The sequence below is a fragment of the Hylaeus anthracinus genome, unplaced genomic scaffold (assembly GCF_026225885.1).
Source record: "Hylaeus anthracinus isolate JK02 unplaced genomic scaffold, UHH_iyHylAnth1.0_haploid 0, whole genome shotgun sequence".
Taxonomy (NCBI): Eukaryota; Metazoa; Arthropoda; class Insecta; order Hymenoptera; family Colletidae; genus Hylaeus; species Hylaeus anthracinus.
Genome location: NW_026533254.1, coordinates 8240197 through 8253968, shown reverse-complemented (window position 1 = coordinate 8253968; position 13772 = coordinate 8240197). Strand labels below are relative to the sequence as shown.

General features: G+C 42.7%; 1 protein-coding gene and 1 long non-coding RNA gene across 2 annotated transcripts in view; one reads left to right on the top strand and one right to left on the bottom strand.

Moving 5' to 3' along the window:
- Positions 1-7840, bottom strand: part of LOC128888065 (uncharacterized) — a 15450-nt gene extending 7610 nt beyond the window's left edge. Inside the window, exons 1-2 of the long non-coding RNA XR_008460155.1 lie at positions 7595-7840; positions 6893-7167 (exon numbers count right to left, since the gene is read on the bottom strand). This is a non-coding gene — a long non-coding RNA (uncharacterized LOC128888065). The remainder of the gene's footprint in view (positions 1-6892; positions 7168-7594) is intronic.
- Positions 7841-8027: 187 nt separating this feature from the next.
- LOC128887679 (protein TANC2) overlaps positions 8028-13772 on the top strand; it is a 70735-nt gene continuing 64990 nt past the window's right edge. Inside the window, exon 1 of the mRNA XM_054143849.1 lies at positions 8028-8146. Coding sequence (XP_053999824.1) covers positions 8050-8146 — 97 coding nt within the window. The 5' untranslated portion in view covers positions 8028-8049. The remainder of the gene's footprint in view (positions 8147-13772) is intronic.

The following is a 13772-nucleotide window of genomic DNA, read 5'->3' as shown; positions in this document are numbered from 1 at the left end:
CATTCCCTGCATGAGACTGATTCACTCCGAAGCGGGGTAGGCAGCGCTTTGAAGTTACATTGTACTTGAACCAGAGGACTAAGGCCCTCAAAAGTGCCAACAAAAATTATTCAAAACGTCAACAAAAACCAGTTTCAAGACTCGAGGTTGTACCATATGAGATTTTACAATAACCTAAATTTTATTTTAATATCAAGCATCGACGGAGCTGCTCGAGAGTCAGACCGGAAACAGAGCTTCCTCCGACGATGATCCCTTCGTTCGACGTGGAACAACGTCCCTTCGCGTGCCCGAAGGGCGCCCGTTGCGTCTAAATCCCGTCTTCTTCCTTCCTCCCATCCCTGTCGATGGTAATGCTCGTTGCATCCGTAGGTGCGACGCCTTCGGGGCGCTATTTTTGTCTGTCAAGTCACTGGTAGACACCCTCTCGCAGGCAGCCGGAGATTCTACGCGTGTCGCGATCCCCTATGGGCGCGTGCCCGTGCACGCTCTCCTCGGCTCATTAGACTTCCTCGAGAGAAAAATGATGGACGAGCTGATAAGAATACCCTCGAGCACCGTCTAGGATATCTAGGACAACTCTAAGTGTTTGTTCCGGGACCTCGAGAGGGGAGCCTTTTGTTGGAAGCTTGGGGAGAGCAATTTAGAGGAATTGTTCTAGTTGAAATTAATAGATAAATATAGAGTCAGTCACTGAATTAAATGACGGGTGTGATGTTTCAAAATTTACACGCGTATATAGTTATAATGAAACGTTCATTTGTGAACGTCAAACCTATTAATTTGAACGAATTTTTTCGATAGACATAGAGGGTATGAATACTTATAGGAATGTACAGATAAATTATTTCTTGTAATTTTTACACAAGGAAGAACTTTGGTGTACATTACATCGTTGCTTAGAATTTTAATTTATAGTAACGTTGATTGTTGTAGCTATCGGTATTCCAACTGTGATATTGTAGTGTATTATTGGAGGGGGGGGGGGGAGGAGGGGATTTTATCGTGAACGTTTCTTTAGAATTTTAATTTATATCGATGTTGGTACGTGAGAGTTATCAGACTTCTAACTATGAAGTTGTATTGTACCACTGTGAAGTTATACTGTGTGAAGGAAATTGATTGCGAAAATTTACATTTGAATGTACAATTCACAGTGGTCGCTTCGATCATTCACATAAATTTAAAAGGAAACATATACACGAACCTACACCAGTCTCTTTGAAGAGAAGTCGATGATCCAATCGACGAAACCTAAGCTTTCCTAAAAAGAATCCCAAAAACGATTTCTAAGCGTCAAAAGCATTAAATTTCAATCTGAAACGTCCGACCTCCAAGCAGACCCAGTTTAAAGAGCTCCCATCGATCACACGAAAGCGAGTGTATCCGCGAGACGGATGTCCCGTGTTCTCCGCCATAAGTAAAGTTTGACAATCGCCTACACAGCCGCGCACGTGTCCGTCACCCTAGAGTCGCGCGTGCCCCGTGTTGTCACCCCGTGTTGAGCGCCTCTTCCTTGAGGAAGTAGGAAAAAGTTCGATGAAAAAATTTCAAGGGACTTCTGGAAATAGGGAACACCTGAATACGAGTCTATACAGTCGTTCCTATAAATATTCGTACATTCTATGTCTATTGAAGAAAGTCTAAATTAAATGATAGTTTTGATGTTACCAAATAAACTTTTCATTATAGATATGAATATGAATAACCTTATGTATTTATATACACATCAACATACTTATGGAAACATACACCTGGAAACATCAAACCTACCATTTAATTTAGACAAATTTCTTCATCAATGGATGCAGAGGGTACGAATATTTATGGGTCTGTCCTGTGCAAACACGCACATTTACATCCCCATACATTTTTAATAAGCATTAATAAAGAGAAGTAAACGTCTAGAAAGAAGAATTATAGTAAATCCCATAAATATTCGCACCTTCTACGTCTATCGAAGAAGCTTGACTGAATTAAATAATAGTCCCGATATAACCAAATGAAGTTTTATTATAAATATGTAAAGTCGGTGTAAGAAGTATTTGTACAGCAATCAATTTAAAATAAATGGTTTCTGTACGAATACTTATTTATTAATTGTCTTCCTCCACATTTTCTTTTTTTTATTTTATATATATTTTCAACAGTACCATTTAGTTTAAACAAATTTCTTCGATAGACATAGAGGGAACAAATATTTATGGGACCGACTGCATTCGTTCAAAGTCTATCGACGATCGACTTAACCCCCGTAACCCCCGATGATCGCGGGTACGTGGGGTCGTCCCCGGAAGAAATTCGATCTCGCGAGCCTAAATATAACCAGGAAGTAACGTTCGCGGCAATTTACGTGTGTTCTCGTCACCTTCTGGAGCCGACGAGCGCATAAACCACGTGGTAACAGGGCTAAGCCCCTGACAGAAGTTCCGACCGCGTTATTGCATTAGCTTGCAGGCACGTGCTCAGGCGTGGGTGCAAAGGGCAGAGCGTCGGTAAGTGGCGTCGGTGGCGTCGGGGGTGCCGAGGCACATGGGATCGGCAAGTTCGTTCAACTCGCGGTGATGCAACCATGATAGAGAATCGAGGAAATTCATCTTCGATCGGAAACTCTGTTTACATTTCCACATGTTTCACAGAAAATCCCATGAATTTCTCTTTAGGAGCAATGCTTTGTGGATTAATTTATTAAGTTCATTATGAAGCGAGTATAGAGACTTTCGTTAGGTATGTAACAAATTTTATTGCAGAGGAATATAGATTTAGAGAGAATTTTGCACTGACCTTGAAATGCCCTTGACACCTTGAATGTAAATAATGCAAATCCACTGGTAGGTTGAAATTGGACACTCGGTATATGGAGCAAGCTTAATCATCCTGTTAACAAGGCGTCAACATATCTTGCTAATTCAATGATTAGAACGATAGTAAAATCATGAATATCCTCCAGAATGCGTCCTCCGCAACATCAAAACAACAACCAAGCACCTACTATTCGAATGCCGAAGATACGATATAGAAAGACGAAAATATCAATTAAAACCAGACTCGGGCCTAATTTCTCAAGACCACGTACAAAACACCATAAAATATTTGAGAGAAACTAACCTGTTCTAGAAAATATAAAATATCCTCGTCGCTAATTACCGTGCAGTCGATGCGACGTAAAGCCTCTATTAAAAAAAAAAAAAAAAAATCCTAAATGTAGAACAAATTTTCGATAACCTTGAAATGATCTCGATATCTGGACCTTGACCTCTTGTCACTCAACCTTAAAGAGCCCTTTACGAGTGCATCCACATCTTCCATACACTTCTTCTTAAGTTCCCAGTGACGTGCCAGTCCCAGTGACGTGACTTCATCGATCCCACCGATCTAGCTTAACAGCTTAACGCCTTCGCTGCCTTCATTTTCCATCGATCGGAAAAATTTCCTCCGATACGCTATAACGTGTCGCATAATTCCCATCCAGAGTTCGTGAGAACTCGTTGACAGGATGTTAACATATCCTGTCGTTAACATCCCCGGTTGCACTTCAATTACACAAGAACCGCGTGCGATCGCACGAATTATTTCGTTCCCCGACGGTGAAGCGTTCCTCTTCCCCCACCCCACCCTCACCACGCCTCCCGCCACCCCCCTTTCCTCGAGCGTATTTACATTTCCCAGCCCCAAGCAGTATTTTTTCCCCCGCGGCCGTTTCTTCCGATCGCTTCCGTCGTTTAATTTTAGCGAGAAAATCTCCTTGTAAACGTCCCTATATTTACCCTTGGCCGCCGGGGAACAGAGATCCAGGAATTTCCGCGATGCCCTTTTCGCGTCTACGGGGTGGCACCAGGAGGTGCGAGTGAACTTCGTGGAAACGAATTCCTCGGCGGTGACGCAACCAGAAATTTCAAGTAGAAATGAGAGGGAGGGTGTGGACGTTATATTTATTGATATTCGGAAAGAAAGTTTATATTTTGCTTAAGGCGAGAGGGAGGAGGGGCAACCTAGTCCCCTGGCCTACTCTAGTTGCAGCATCGTCCATGTCACGATGAATAGTTCATTAATAGTTTGTATTTTTTTTTGTTTAAATATATTTGCAGCAGTATTGCTATGTGATAACTAGATTAATATTGAAAAAGAAAGTATACGCTTTTCTTTAAGGTAGGAGGAGGGTATCTAGTTCTCTGGCACCCTCTAGTTGCAGAATTGTTTATTTGGAGGTCGGAAACATGACAACAATCATAATGAAAAATATAACAGTTTCTTAATAGTTTGTATTTTTTTTGTTTAAATATATTTGCACCAATATTGCTATGTGATAACTAGATTAATATTGAAAAAGAAAGTATACGCTTTTCTTTAAGGTAGGAGGAGGGTATCTAGCCCTCTGCCCCCCTCTAGTTGCAGCATTGTTTATTACACTTGGAACTCGGAAACATAACATCAATCACAATGAAAACAGTTTCTTAATAGTTTGTATTTTTTTCTTTTTAATATACCTGCACCATTAGCGGTAACCAGATTATTATAAAAACATAGCTTCACCATGGAAGCGAAACGTTTTTCTAGGTTCGAGAGATGCTTCCCCAAATTTCGACCGCGCCTTTAGTCCCACCCTGTAGAGTTCTCCTATTTCTAAGCAGAGCGCGACCGTCTCGAGGCGGTTCTATTTCCCCGGGCGCCGTTGGTATTAATGCAACGAGAAAAAAAAAATATGATAGGGCGAGGGGGCAGTGAAAGAGGAAGAAGAAAATAAAATCCTCGTGATTTCCTCTTACTTCTCCGGGCGAAACGAAACGGAAAGAACCGCAGAGCTCGAGTGGGGCGAGTGTCTCCTAAGAATAGAAGAATTCTTTTTCCTTCCGTCGCGCAATTGTCGGGGGAAGCTGGAAGAAAACTTACCTGCGAACCGATACACTCGTCCGAGAAACGTTGAAACTTCTTCCCAGACGGTCCAGTGACGTTCAGACTCGAGACGAGACGCTCTTAAATGCTCCCGTTTAAAAATATCGATTCCTGGAATGGATCGCAGAAATCGAGCAGCGAGATATTCGGTCCTCTTCCTCCTCTTTGTTCCATGTATAACGCGTCGGGACCCCCCGCGAACCCAAAGGCGTGGTTACAACCACCGCTCTGTGCCTCCAGTACACACGTGCATCCGCTGCTCGCTCGTGCATACAACCGAGGAGATTACACAGCTCGAATTAACTCTCCTAACCGCGAATCCAAACGGGCCAATTGCATCAACTTTCCAATGTGCAACATTTTACCAGTTGGCCACGTTGCAAGTGCACTTCGGGGACTTTACACGACGCTTAAGTTCTGATAACTGTCACATTTTTACTTTTATACGAGTGTATTCTCTCATTCTCTTATGTTTTGTAGTTTGTACTTTTTATATTCGCGAATTTAGGTGTACTTGTAGACTTTGTACGATGCTTGAGTACCTACGACCATCGTATTTTTTCTTTCAAATAAGTAAATTCTTTTATTTTTTTTATGTTTTGCAGTTTGCACCTTTATATTTGCGAAATTAGGTATCGAGGATCTCGTTGAACACGTAAAATTGATACAATTTCTGAGTCTCCGATTTTTTGTTTGGAGGTCATTCGAAGGTCAACGTATCGACATGCCTGACTTTCGATCGAATTAGCTTATACGTATATCGTAAGCGTCGTCTGATTTGATCGAGCATCACTTGTTATTTTTACGTATCTGCGAACAATTATAAAAATCCCACCAGTCTTCCAAGTTCAAAAAATAAAAGCCTTACGATTAGTATAATGGATGGAGGCGCCATCGATCAACACATATCTGCTTACCAACCGAGACCTTTAAAGAGATCTAGAATCCTAGATACTCGCCTACGTAATTTAAAATGAAATAGAGAAATCGGAAATGTCTGCAAATAAAGAACCCCGACGTTCCTGAATGCACAGCCACGGATTTCCAGGAATTCCCGATAGGTACGATATTTGTCTTGCCAAACGAATGACGATACACTGTTTGCAATGAAGTCGTGTACCGACAGCTGGTAGATTCTTGCACGTGACGGGTTCGTTTCTACGGTGATCGCATCTCGGAAGAATGACGTCTACAGGAGCGTCGAGACGGCGGCGAACGTCTTACCCGAAATAGACGCTGTATCCCGAACACGGAGACGACTCGTGAACCCAGCCACGGGGAAACCGGTTGCCAGGGGAAAAACAAATCGTCGGTTCCGATTGGTTTACTAACGAAGAAAATACCGAGATTGCGCGCTACGATGCACTTTACGGCGCGACTGGCTAACTACAAGTGAAGATACTTAGGAATATACAGGGATAAGTGAAGTAACGACCGAGTTTACGAAACTATAAACCGGCACGTTGTTGTTGTTATTATTATTATTATTATTATTATTATTATTATTATTATTATTATTATTATTATTATTATTATTAAACATTTTTATCGTGCACATGGGTGAAGTGTGTGTAAATTACAAGCAAAAGTTGTCTACAAATTAACTTCAATTTTAAATAGATCTGGTCTAGATCATTCAGAATTATTATTATTATTATTAAATGTCGTTATCATTCATAAAGAAATATGTCGATTTGCACAAGGATGAAATACAGGCTGCTTTTCAACTATATCCCAATTTCTCAGAATTATTATTATTAAACGTCTTTACTGTACATGCACGTGGATATATTATGTAGTATAAGAAAGTATTACGCGTTCGAATCTTTCAACGGACGTTCTACGTACACGGAAAGTGAAACAGAATGTTGGATTGTTTAACTTAAATACAGGAGGGGTTGCCATTTTGGGTACAAGGACGCAGATGTTGGATGTTAGGGTACACGAAAGACATATGGGACAAAGGGGCAGGCGATCAAATAAACTAGACCTTTATTACCTGAAGACATTTCCGAGTAATCTCACCGAGCTGCTCTTCTTCCGTTTAATTTGCATTAACCACGAAGACGAGAATGCCGAGTTTGTTACGCTTGAGCAGCCAAACAGCAGATTTCAATTCCGAGAACTTCGTCTGGCGTGCAAACATCGAACGGTTAAGCGCATCGTGAGATTCTTGCGGGTAAAATATGACCATAACCGTGAAACGATATTTTTTCCGTTGATATTATAGCGCGTAACGGTATTCCCGTATTTCCAACGCTCCAGTTCTATTATCTACGAAACGATTTTTATAGATTCATCTTTGGAAATCCTATGCGACGCTTATCTTCTAATATTCCTTGATATTAATTTCACAAGCTATACTTCAGAGTCTATACACCCATGCGTTCAAATTTGAACTATTTAGGTTGCGTAATTTTCGAGTTAAAAATTGTCAAATATCGTACACGTTAATAGTCGATTTTTATAAGATTCATCTTTGGAAATCCTATGCAACGCTTATCTTCTAATATTCCTTGATATTAATTTCACAAGCTATACTTCAGAGTCTATACACACATGCATTCAAATGTGAACTATTTAGGTTGCGTAATTTTCGAGTTAAAAATTGTCAAAAATGATCGATTCAATAATCGATGTAAGAATTTTGAAACGATGCAGATTACTGGCTGTTGGTACATAAATGTGGAAGCGTACTTACGCCACGACAGGATGTACTTTCTTCAAAAATCTACAGAAATCCCAGCAATCACTATATTTGGCCTTCTGAGTCATGGCACGGTTGTGCAGCCGTCGCGCAAGCTTTGAATTCTACCGCGCGCGGCACCGCTATTTTGTCTTCTACGCCATCGAATTCCTGAAGCGTCTTCATCCTTTTTGTTGTCTGCGCGTATTTTTTTACGCGTTCTTGGAAACTATCCTAGAAACGCGGGCTTTCACGCGCAAAGACTACTAGCACCGATAACAATGTAACCTGAGAATTTAATTTTCAATGTAAGCTCATCAAATGCAAAGTTAACCATTTAAGCATTCCACGTGTTCATTTAATATGTATCTACATGATAAAGATGTTATAATAATTAAAAATGAAACTATTGTTACAGTTTTTTCGCGAATGCATCGTAGTAGAAAGACGTCCATTTGAAGCGCAGCAAAATGAGAGCGCGGGATTCGGTCGTGTACACTCCAGTGTCCCTTGGACCAGACACAGACGACGAAGAAACGTTGGTCAACGCGGAAGTTTACAACAATGGTGAGTCCAATTCCGATCTAACACTCGAAGCCTTCAATTCTGACGGTTTAAAGAATTTTTTAACGATAAACGAAAAGTTTTCGTACGTCGAAATTTTGAATTTAAAAGTTCTGAAACATTTTTACCGACAGTAGGTAAGGTTTGGCTCGATGAGGCAAGGTTACTGGCCTCCATGAAGGCGCTTATGCAGCGAATTGCACTCGACACCGACGAAAAAATCCCCTTATCGCGTTCAATGTTGCCCGACCGTGGCTAATAGTGTTTTGTGACGAGTTTTCCCGCGTTACGGTTGAACGTGTACCACACAGATAAATCGTCGAGATCGAGTGGCATGACGCGTGCAACTCACGATTAATGATGAATGAGAAAATCAATTCGTATCGCTGCGTGACACGGTGACTCGAACAAGAAAAGTCTTGCTCGAGTGTTTGTTTATTTAAAAGGCTTCATTTAAAATTTGTTTGCTTAAAAGGTAGGTCCGACTATTGACCGAAGTACAGTGTGCCCACATAAGTGTAAGAATATGAGGCATGAAAACGTAATGGTATATGATCAGGTACTGCGTCACTTGACTATGGTATTGCACAAAGTTTGCACAGACTGTGTATTGTCACTTAACCTACAATTCCAGCGTTAATAGGGTTTCGAGGTACTCGACATGTAAAAATGCAAAGGAACCTGTTAGAAAATTCTACCATGTGTGAATGTACGTCTGTAGGTTTTTGTTTGGTTTATATCTCAAAAGTGGTTGATCAAGAAATCATAAAACTTGACATGCTGGTCGTTGAATTAAAAAAAAAAGAAAAAGAAAAACAAGATTTGATAGTGTTTGAATTAATAATAGGACAAAGTTTCTTTATGGTCCTGTACTGAAACCTCCCAAGGTATACCAAGTGGAGGCTAGTCCCCCGAAAAATGGCCGATGGACTTAATGTCCTCGCATAGATGGCGTTACAAGCTGTTTGTTTGTTTGTTTGTTTGTTTATTAAATTAAAGTGCGTACATTCGTAGAAGTACTTTGCACTACTATGTGCTGCTCTCTTTTTACATTTCCTCTTCTAAACGTTTTACATTAATATTTCTTAGTCTCTATTCTTACTCGTCGCAAGCTGTCGCATCTCGCTTAGACACGTACCATCCGTATAAAATGTAAGTCAAATTCCTGGCCGTTCACCGTGACGTCGTTTCTCTTTATTAAAATACCACGACGGACCGAACACGGATATTCCTGACCAAGTCAAGCCGGATACGATTGGAAATGGTGGAACGAAGACAGCCACTCTGAGTCAGAGCACACCTACACGACTTCCGAATTCGAACTTCGCGCCTGTAATGCATGTAGGATAGGGCGGGGGCGTGGCGCATGTACGCAATAACGGAGAACCAGCCGCGTCAGGCTCCGTTTTTGGCAATGATAATACGCTCACCTGGAAGAGCATTGTTTAATCGCGCGGGTTGTCTTATCTCTCCCGAGACTCGCGGAAGAACGACACATCGAACTTTGAAAAGCAAACGCGATAACCGTGGTTAAATATTGAACCGGTCAACTCTTTCTTTGAACACACAATTCAGCGAAATCTCGTGCGAAATTGATCTTAACGTTTATATCTGATATTTTGTAAAACTCTGAAGAAGTAAACGAAAAGTGTAGAATAACTTTTTCTGTAGGAGCTCTTCAAGCTAGAGAAAATAGACGTTGAAGACGTTTGGGGCGCGCTGAGTTAACTAGCCCGCGACTCGCGCATCTTTCACTTCGTTCTTTTCGAAAACCACGGATCGTATCGCAAACTTTCATTGTATGTTTTCTGTTCATTTTTTAGCTAGGAATATAAAAAGGATTTTTTCCAGTCGATTTGCACCTCGATTCTCGAAGTATCATGGTGAGTGTAGCACCGATTAGGTTCTTAGAGAAAAATACCAGATTTTTTAACCTCCAGGGCGCCCCTTCTCCGTGATAGAGCTAGATCCGCAGGAAACTAGCATTCAAGGCTGGAAAAACGATATCTTGATTTATACGCGTCTTTTGTTGCCGCGCATAACACGTACCAGTTCGCGCGCGCCCGATAATCGGTATTTGTCCGACCAGCTCGATAAGAAGCGCAAAGGAGGAGTCGGAGAAGAAGTACCCCGAGGATGTCTACGAGTCGCCGTGCACGATAAGTATTATCTAGAACTGGCGCCGTCTGGCAATTCGATTAACTTCCAATTCACGGGTTGCACGAGTCAGGAAAGAGCTTCCTGCTACCTTTTTACCATACATGATCAAGTAACGAGTCGAGGAAGCTGGGTCTCAGGAATTGTATATCGGTTTTGATAAGTTAACTCGGATCGAGTGACAAATGTAGTAATTACCCCAACAGGGGTTAACCCAAGTCGAGAGAAAGGTGGGTCGAATTTTTTCGACACGGAGGATAGGCAAATCAAATAACGAGCCAGAGAAGAGAATCTTCAAGAATAGTATGCAAGTCCTGATGTTCGATAAGTGTCGTTCAGAGAACCTGGATCCAGTGGCAATTCTATTAACCCTTTGCACTCGAGGCCTTTTTTTCTGGTATCTACCAGCAACTGCGGCCTTAGGATTCTATTGGCATGAATTCTAAACCATCTAGATTTGAGAATAAGGTCACCGTTACCTCACCGACAATCATTTTATTGACACTTCGAGCACCGAAGGAATTAAACCTAAAGAAATATTAGGTGTTGTAGATTTGCTGCGTGAAACTTAATGGCGACTGAGAGTCACCTCTCGACTGCAAAGGGTTATCACCTTAAGCTACGACTTAAGCTCCAATAGCCTGAAACCAAAATGTGATGTTTACATTTGGTTTGAGCAATACACCACGGGCTAGGATCGTGATAATCAGTTTTGGCCCGAATATCCGACCACGAGTCTCACACGTGGTTGCAGCTCAAGGGGTTAATTTTTCCTAATCAGGATGCACTCGAGTCGAGAGAAGGTTACTTGCTAACTTTTCCTCGCGAAGGATGGGCAAATCAAATAACGAGCCAGAGAAGAGAATCTTCAAGAATAGTATGCAAGTCCTGATGTTCGATAAGTGTCGTTCAGAGAACCTGGATCCAGTGGCAATTCTATTAACCCCTTAAGCTACGATTTAAGCTCCAACAGTCTGAGACCACAATGTGATATTTACATGTAGCCCGAACAATACACCACGAGCCAGGCTCGTGATAAATAATCAGTCCGAATATCCGACCACGAATCTCACACGTGGCTGCAGCTCAAGGGGTTAATTTTTCCTAATCAGGATGCACTCGAGTCGAGAGAAGGTTACTTGCTAACTTTTCGACACGAAGGATATACAAATCAAACAACGATCCAAAGAAGAGACTCCCCAAAGATCGTATACGACTCCCGATGTTCGATAAGTGTCATCCGGAACCTGGACCAACCAGCAATTCCGTTAACTACCCAATCAGGCCTGCGTTAGACTTGCAACCAAGTCGGGAAAAGCTGTGTCTACCTTTTCATCGCGGAGGATACATAAATCCTGCGTTGGATGCCGGCGAACAGGCTAGGCTGGAGCTTTACGATCGATTTCCTGCGCGCTGGAGAAAGTAACGGCACCGCGGAAAACATCAGCTTAGTTCGATTACTTGAATTTCGCGATGCTTTAGCGCAGCTTGACTACTCGAGTCCGTGATCGATCAGCGAGCGTGGCTTTCTCTGTGTCCTCCTCGGTCTCGCGACCGCTCGCGCGTTTATCTCCCTACGTGCGTCACAATGATCTCTTCATTGGGCCGTTTGAAACGAGTAATCCGAATCCGCGGTATCCGGATGCAGATAACGGGGCAATAAACCAGCTAACTGCGAGCCGTTTACGAGCCTTTGTGGATAATTGTAATTGAGTTACGTAGCGCGCTTTTTTCATAATACGAGCCGAGCCGCATCCGTGCTTCCTGTTTTCCCGCTAGGAGATAGCGGGGTGGATCATTTTTGTCTGCCTTGGGGGACGATTAATGGTAGAGGTCAGTGCACAGGGAGTGTCATCTCGACGGGAACTTAATCGACGCTTTCTCGAGACTCGGCGAGATTCATGGAAGCGATGCGCAGTATAAAGATATACCGGATGAGAATATTCGTATTCTGCATTGTTAGTTAACCAGTCGGCTGTGGTTGACGAGTATACTCGTCGCGGAGACATGGAGAAGTAGCATATTTCGTGTCATGGCGAGTATAATCGTCGTGCGTAAAATATACGCGTATATGCTTACTTAATATACGTTTATGTTAAGCGAACAAGTAAATATTTCTAATATTTCTAAAATATCTAATATTTTAACAGCGACACTTACGCTGTGATTGACGAATATACTCGTCATTGCTTGATTTTCGCGACGCATATACACCCCCGCTCAAAAGTATGTGGACACTAAATATCTAATAACAGTTGCGAATCTATTAATATGAATTATATCATTTATCTTTCGATACGTTCATGTTTAATAAAAATGTAAAATTTTAAAAACAAAATCGTATAATCTAACAAACTGCAAAGAGCATTTCGTGGCCATTACATAACTCGAAGATCTACCAAGAAAAATAGTCTCGGAGTTGACTACATATACCCAAATTGCTCGGAGTGTAAAGGGTTGATTCCCTAGTAAACAAAGTATCATCCACCTCTCCCATGAAAAGTGACAACGTAACCACCACACTCGCAGCTCCCTCGATCCCCCATCCTCCCACAACATTGCACTAAACGTCTCCAACGGGTCATAGACATCTACCAACCAAACAGAATCGTAACCAGCCCCCCATACCCCCTTCTCGTTCATTATCGTCTCTAAAAGACGACGCAATCTTCGGACGCTTTCCCCATCGCGATCGCGCTTGCGTAACGCCAGCCTCAATCGTATCACGGCGCCGAGACCACGTAAAAACCGTTACTCGATGATCGTCCACCTCCGAAACGAAAAGAAAAAAAGAACCAGGAGGCTCCGGGGTACCCAGACCGAAGCCGAGGACGCGCGACGGGCCCGTTTCGCGGGTAGCTCGGCGATCTCGCGAGAACAACGTATCTCGCGATCGTACGACGTCCGAGGCTCCGGGTCTCATGCCGGACACGTAGTGGACGCATGCCACGTACGTATCGTGGCCGCATAAAACAGCGAGGCCGTACCTTTCAGCGCCCTCGTGAGATCCACGATCTCGGGCACGTATAATCCCCCGGCGAAAAAACGCCTAGGAGCGGCTACGTGCGCGTACACCGACCGGTGGATATACACGTGTACGGACGGGAGATGGTAATCTGGAGGGGGGAGGGAGGTAATGTTGCGGTGGGGCGAGCGGTGGTTGTCGGTCGTCGTGCACCGGCGACCACCGATTGTAACGAGCCGATCCCAGGGGTTTTTCTTCTTTCGTGGGAATGCAACGATATACGCCTTCTGAGTCTGCACGGTAAACGTCGAGGGTTAAAACCCTTGGCGGGTTGGGTTTTGGTAGATAGAAACGAGGAGAAATGTGTCCTTAATACTTTTGGAGGCTAGAGGTGGAAAGAGAGATAAAGTATTGGTGCCATTGTCCATCGAGTTGAGACAGTCTACTCCTGATCGAGGGGTAACTCTTGATGGACGAAATGAGGGGAAATGTGTCCTTAATACTGTT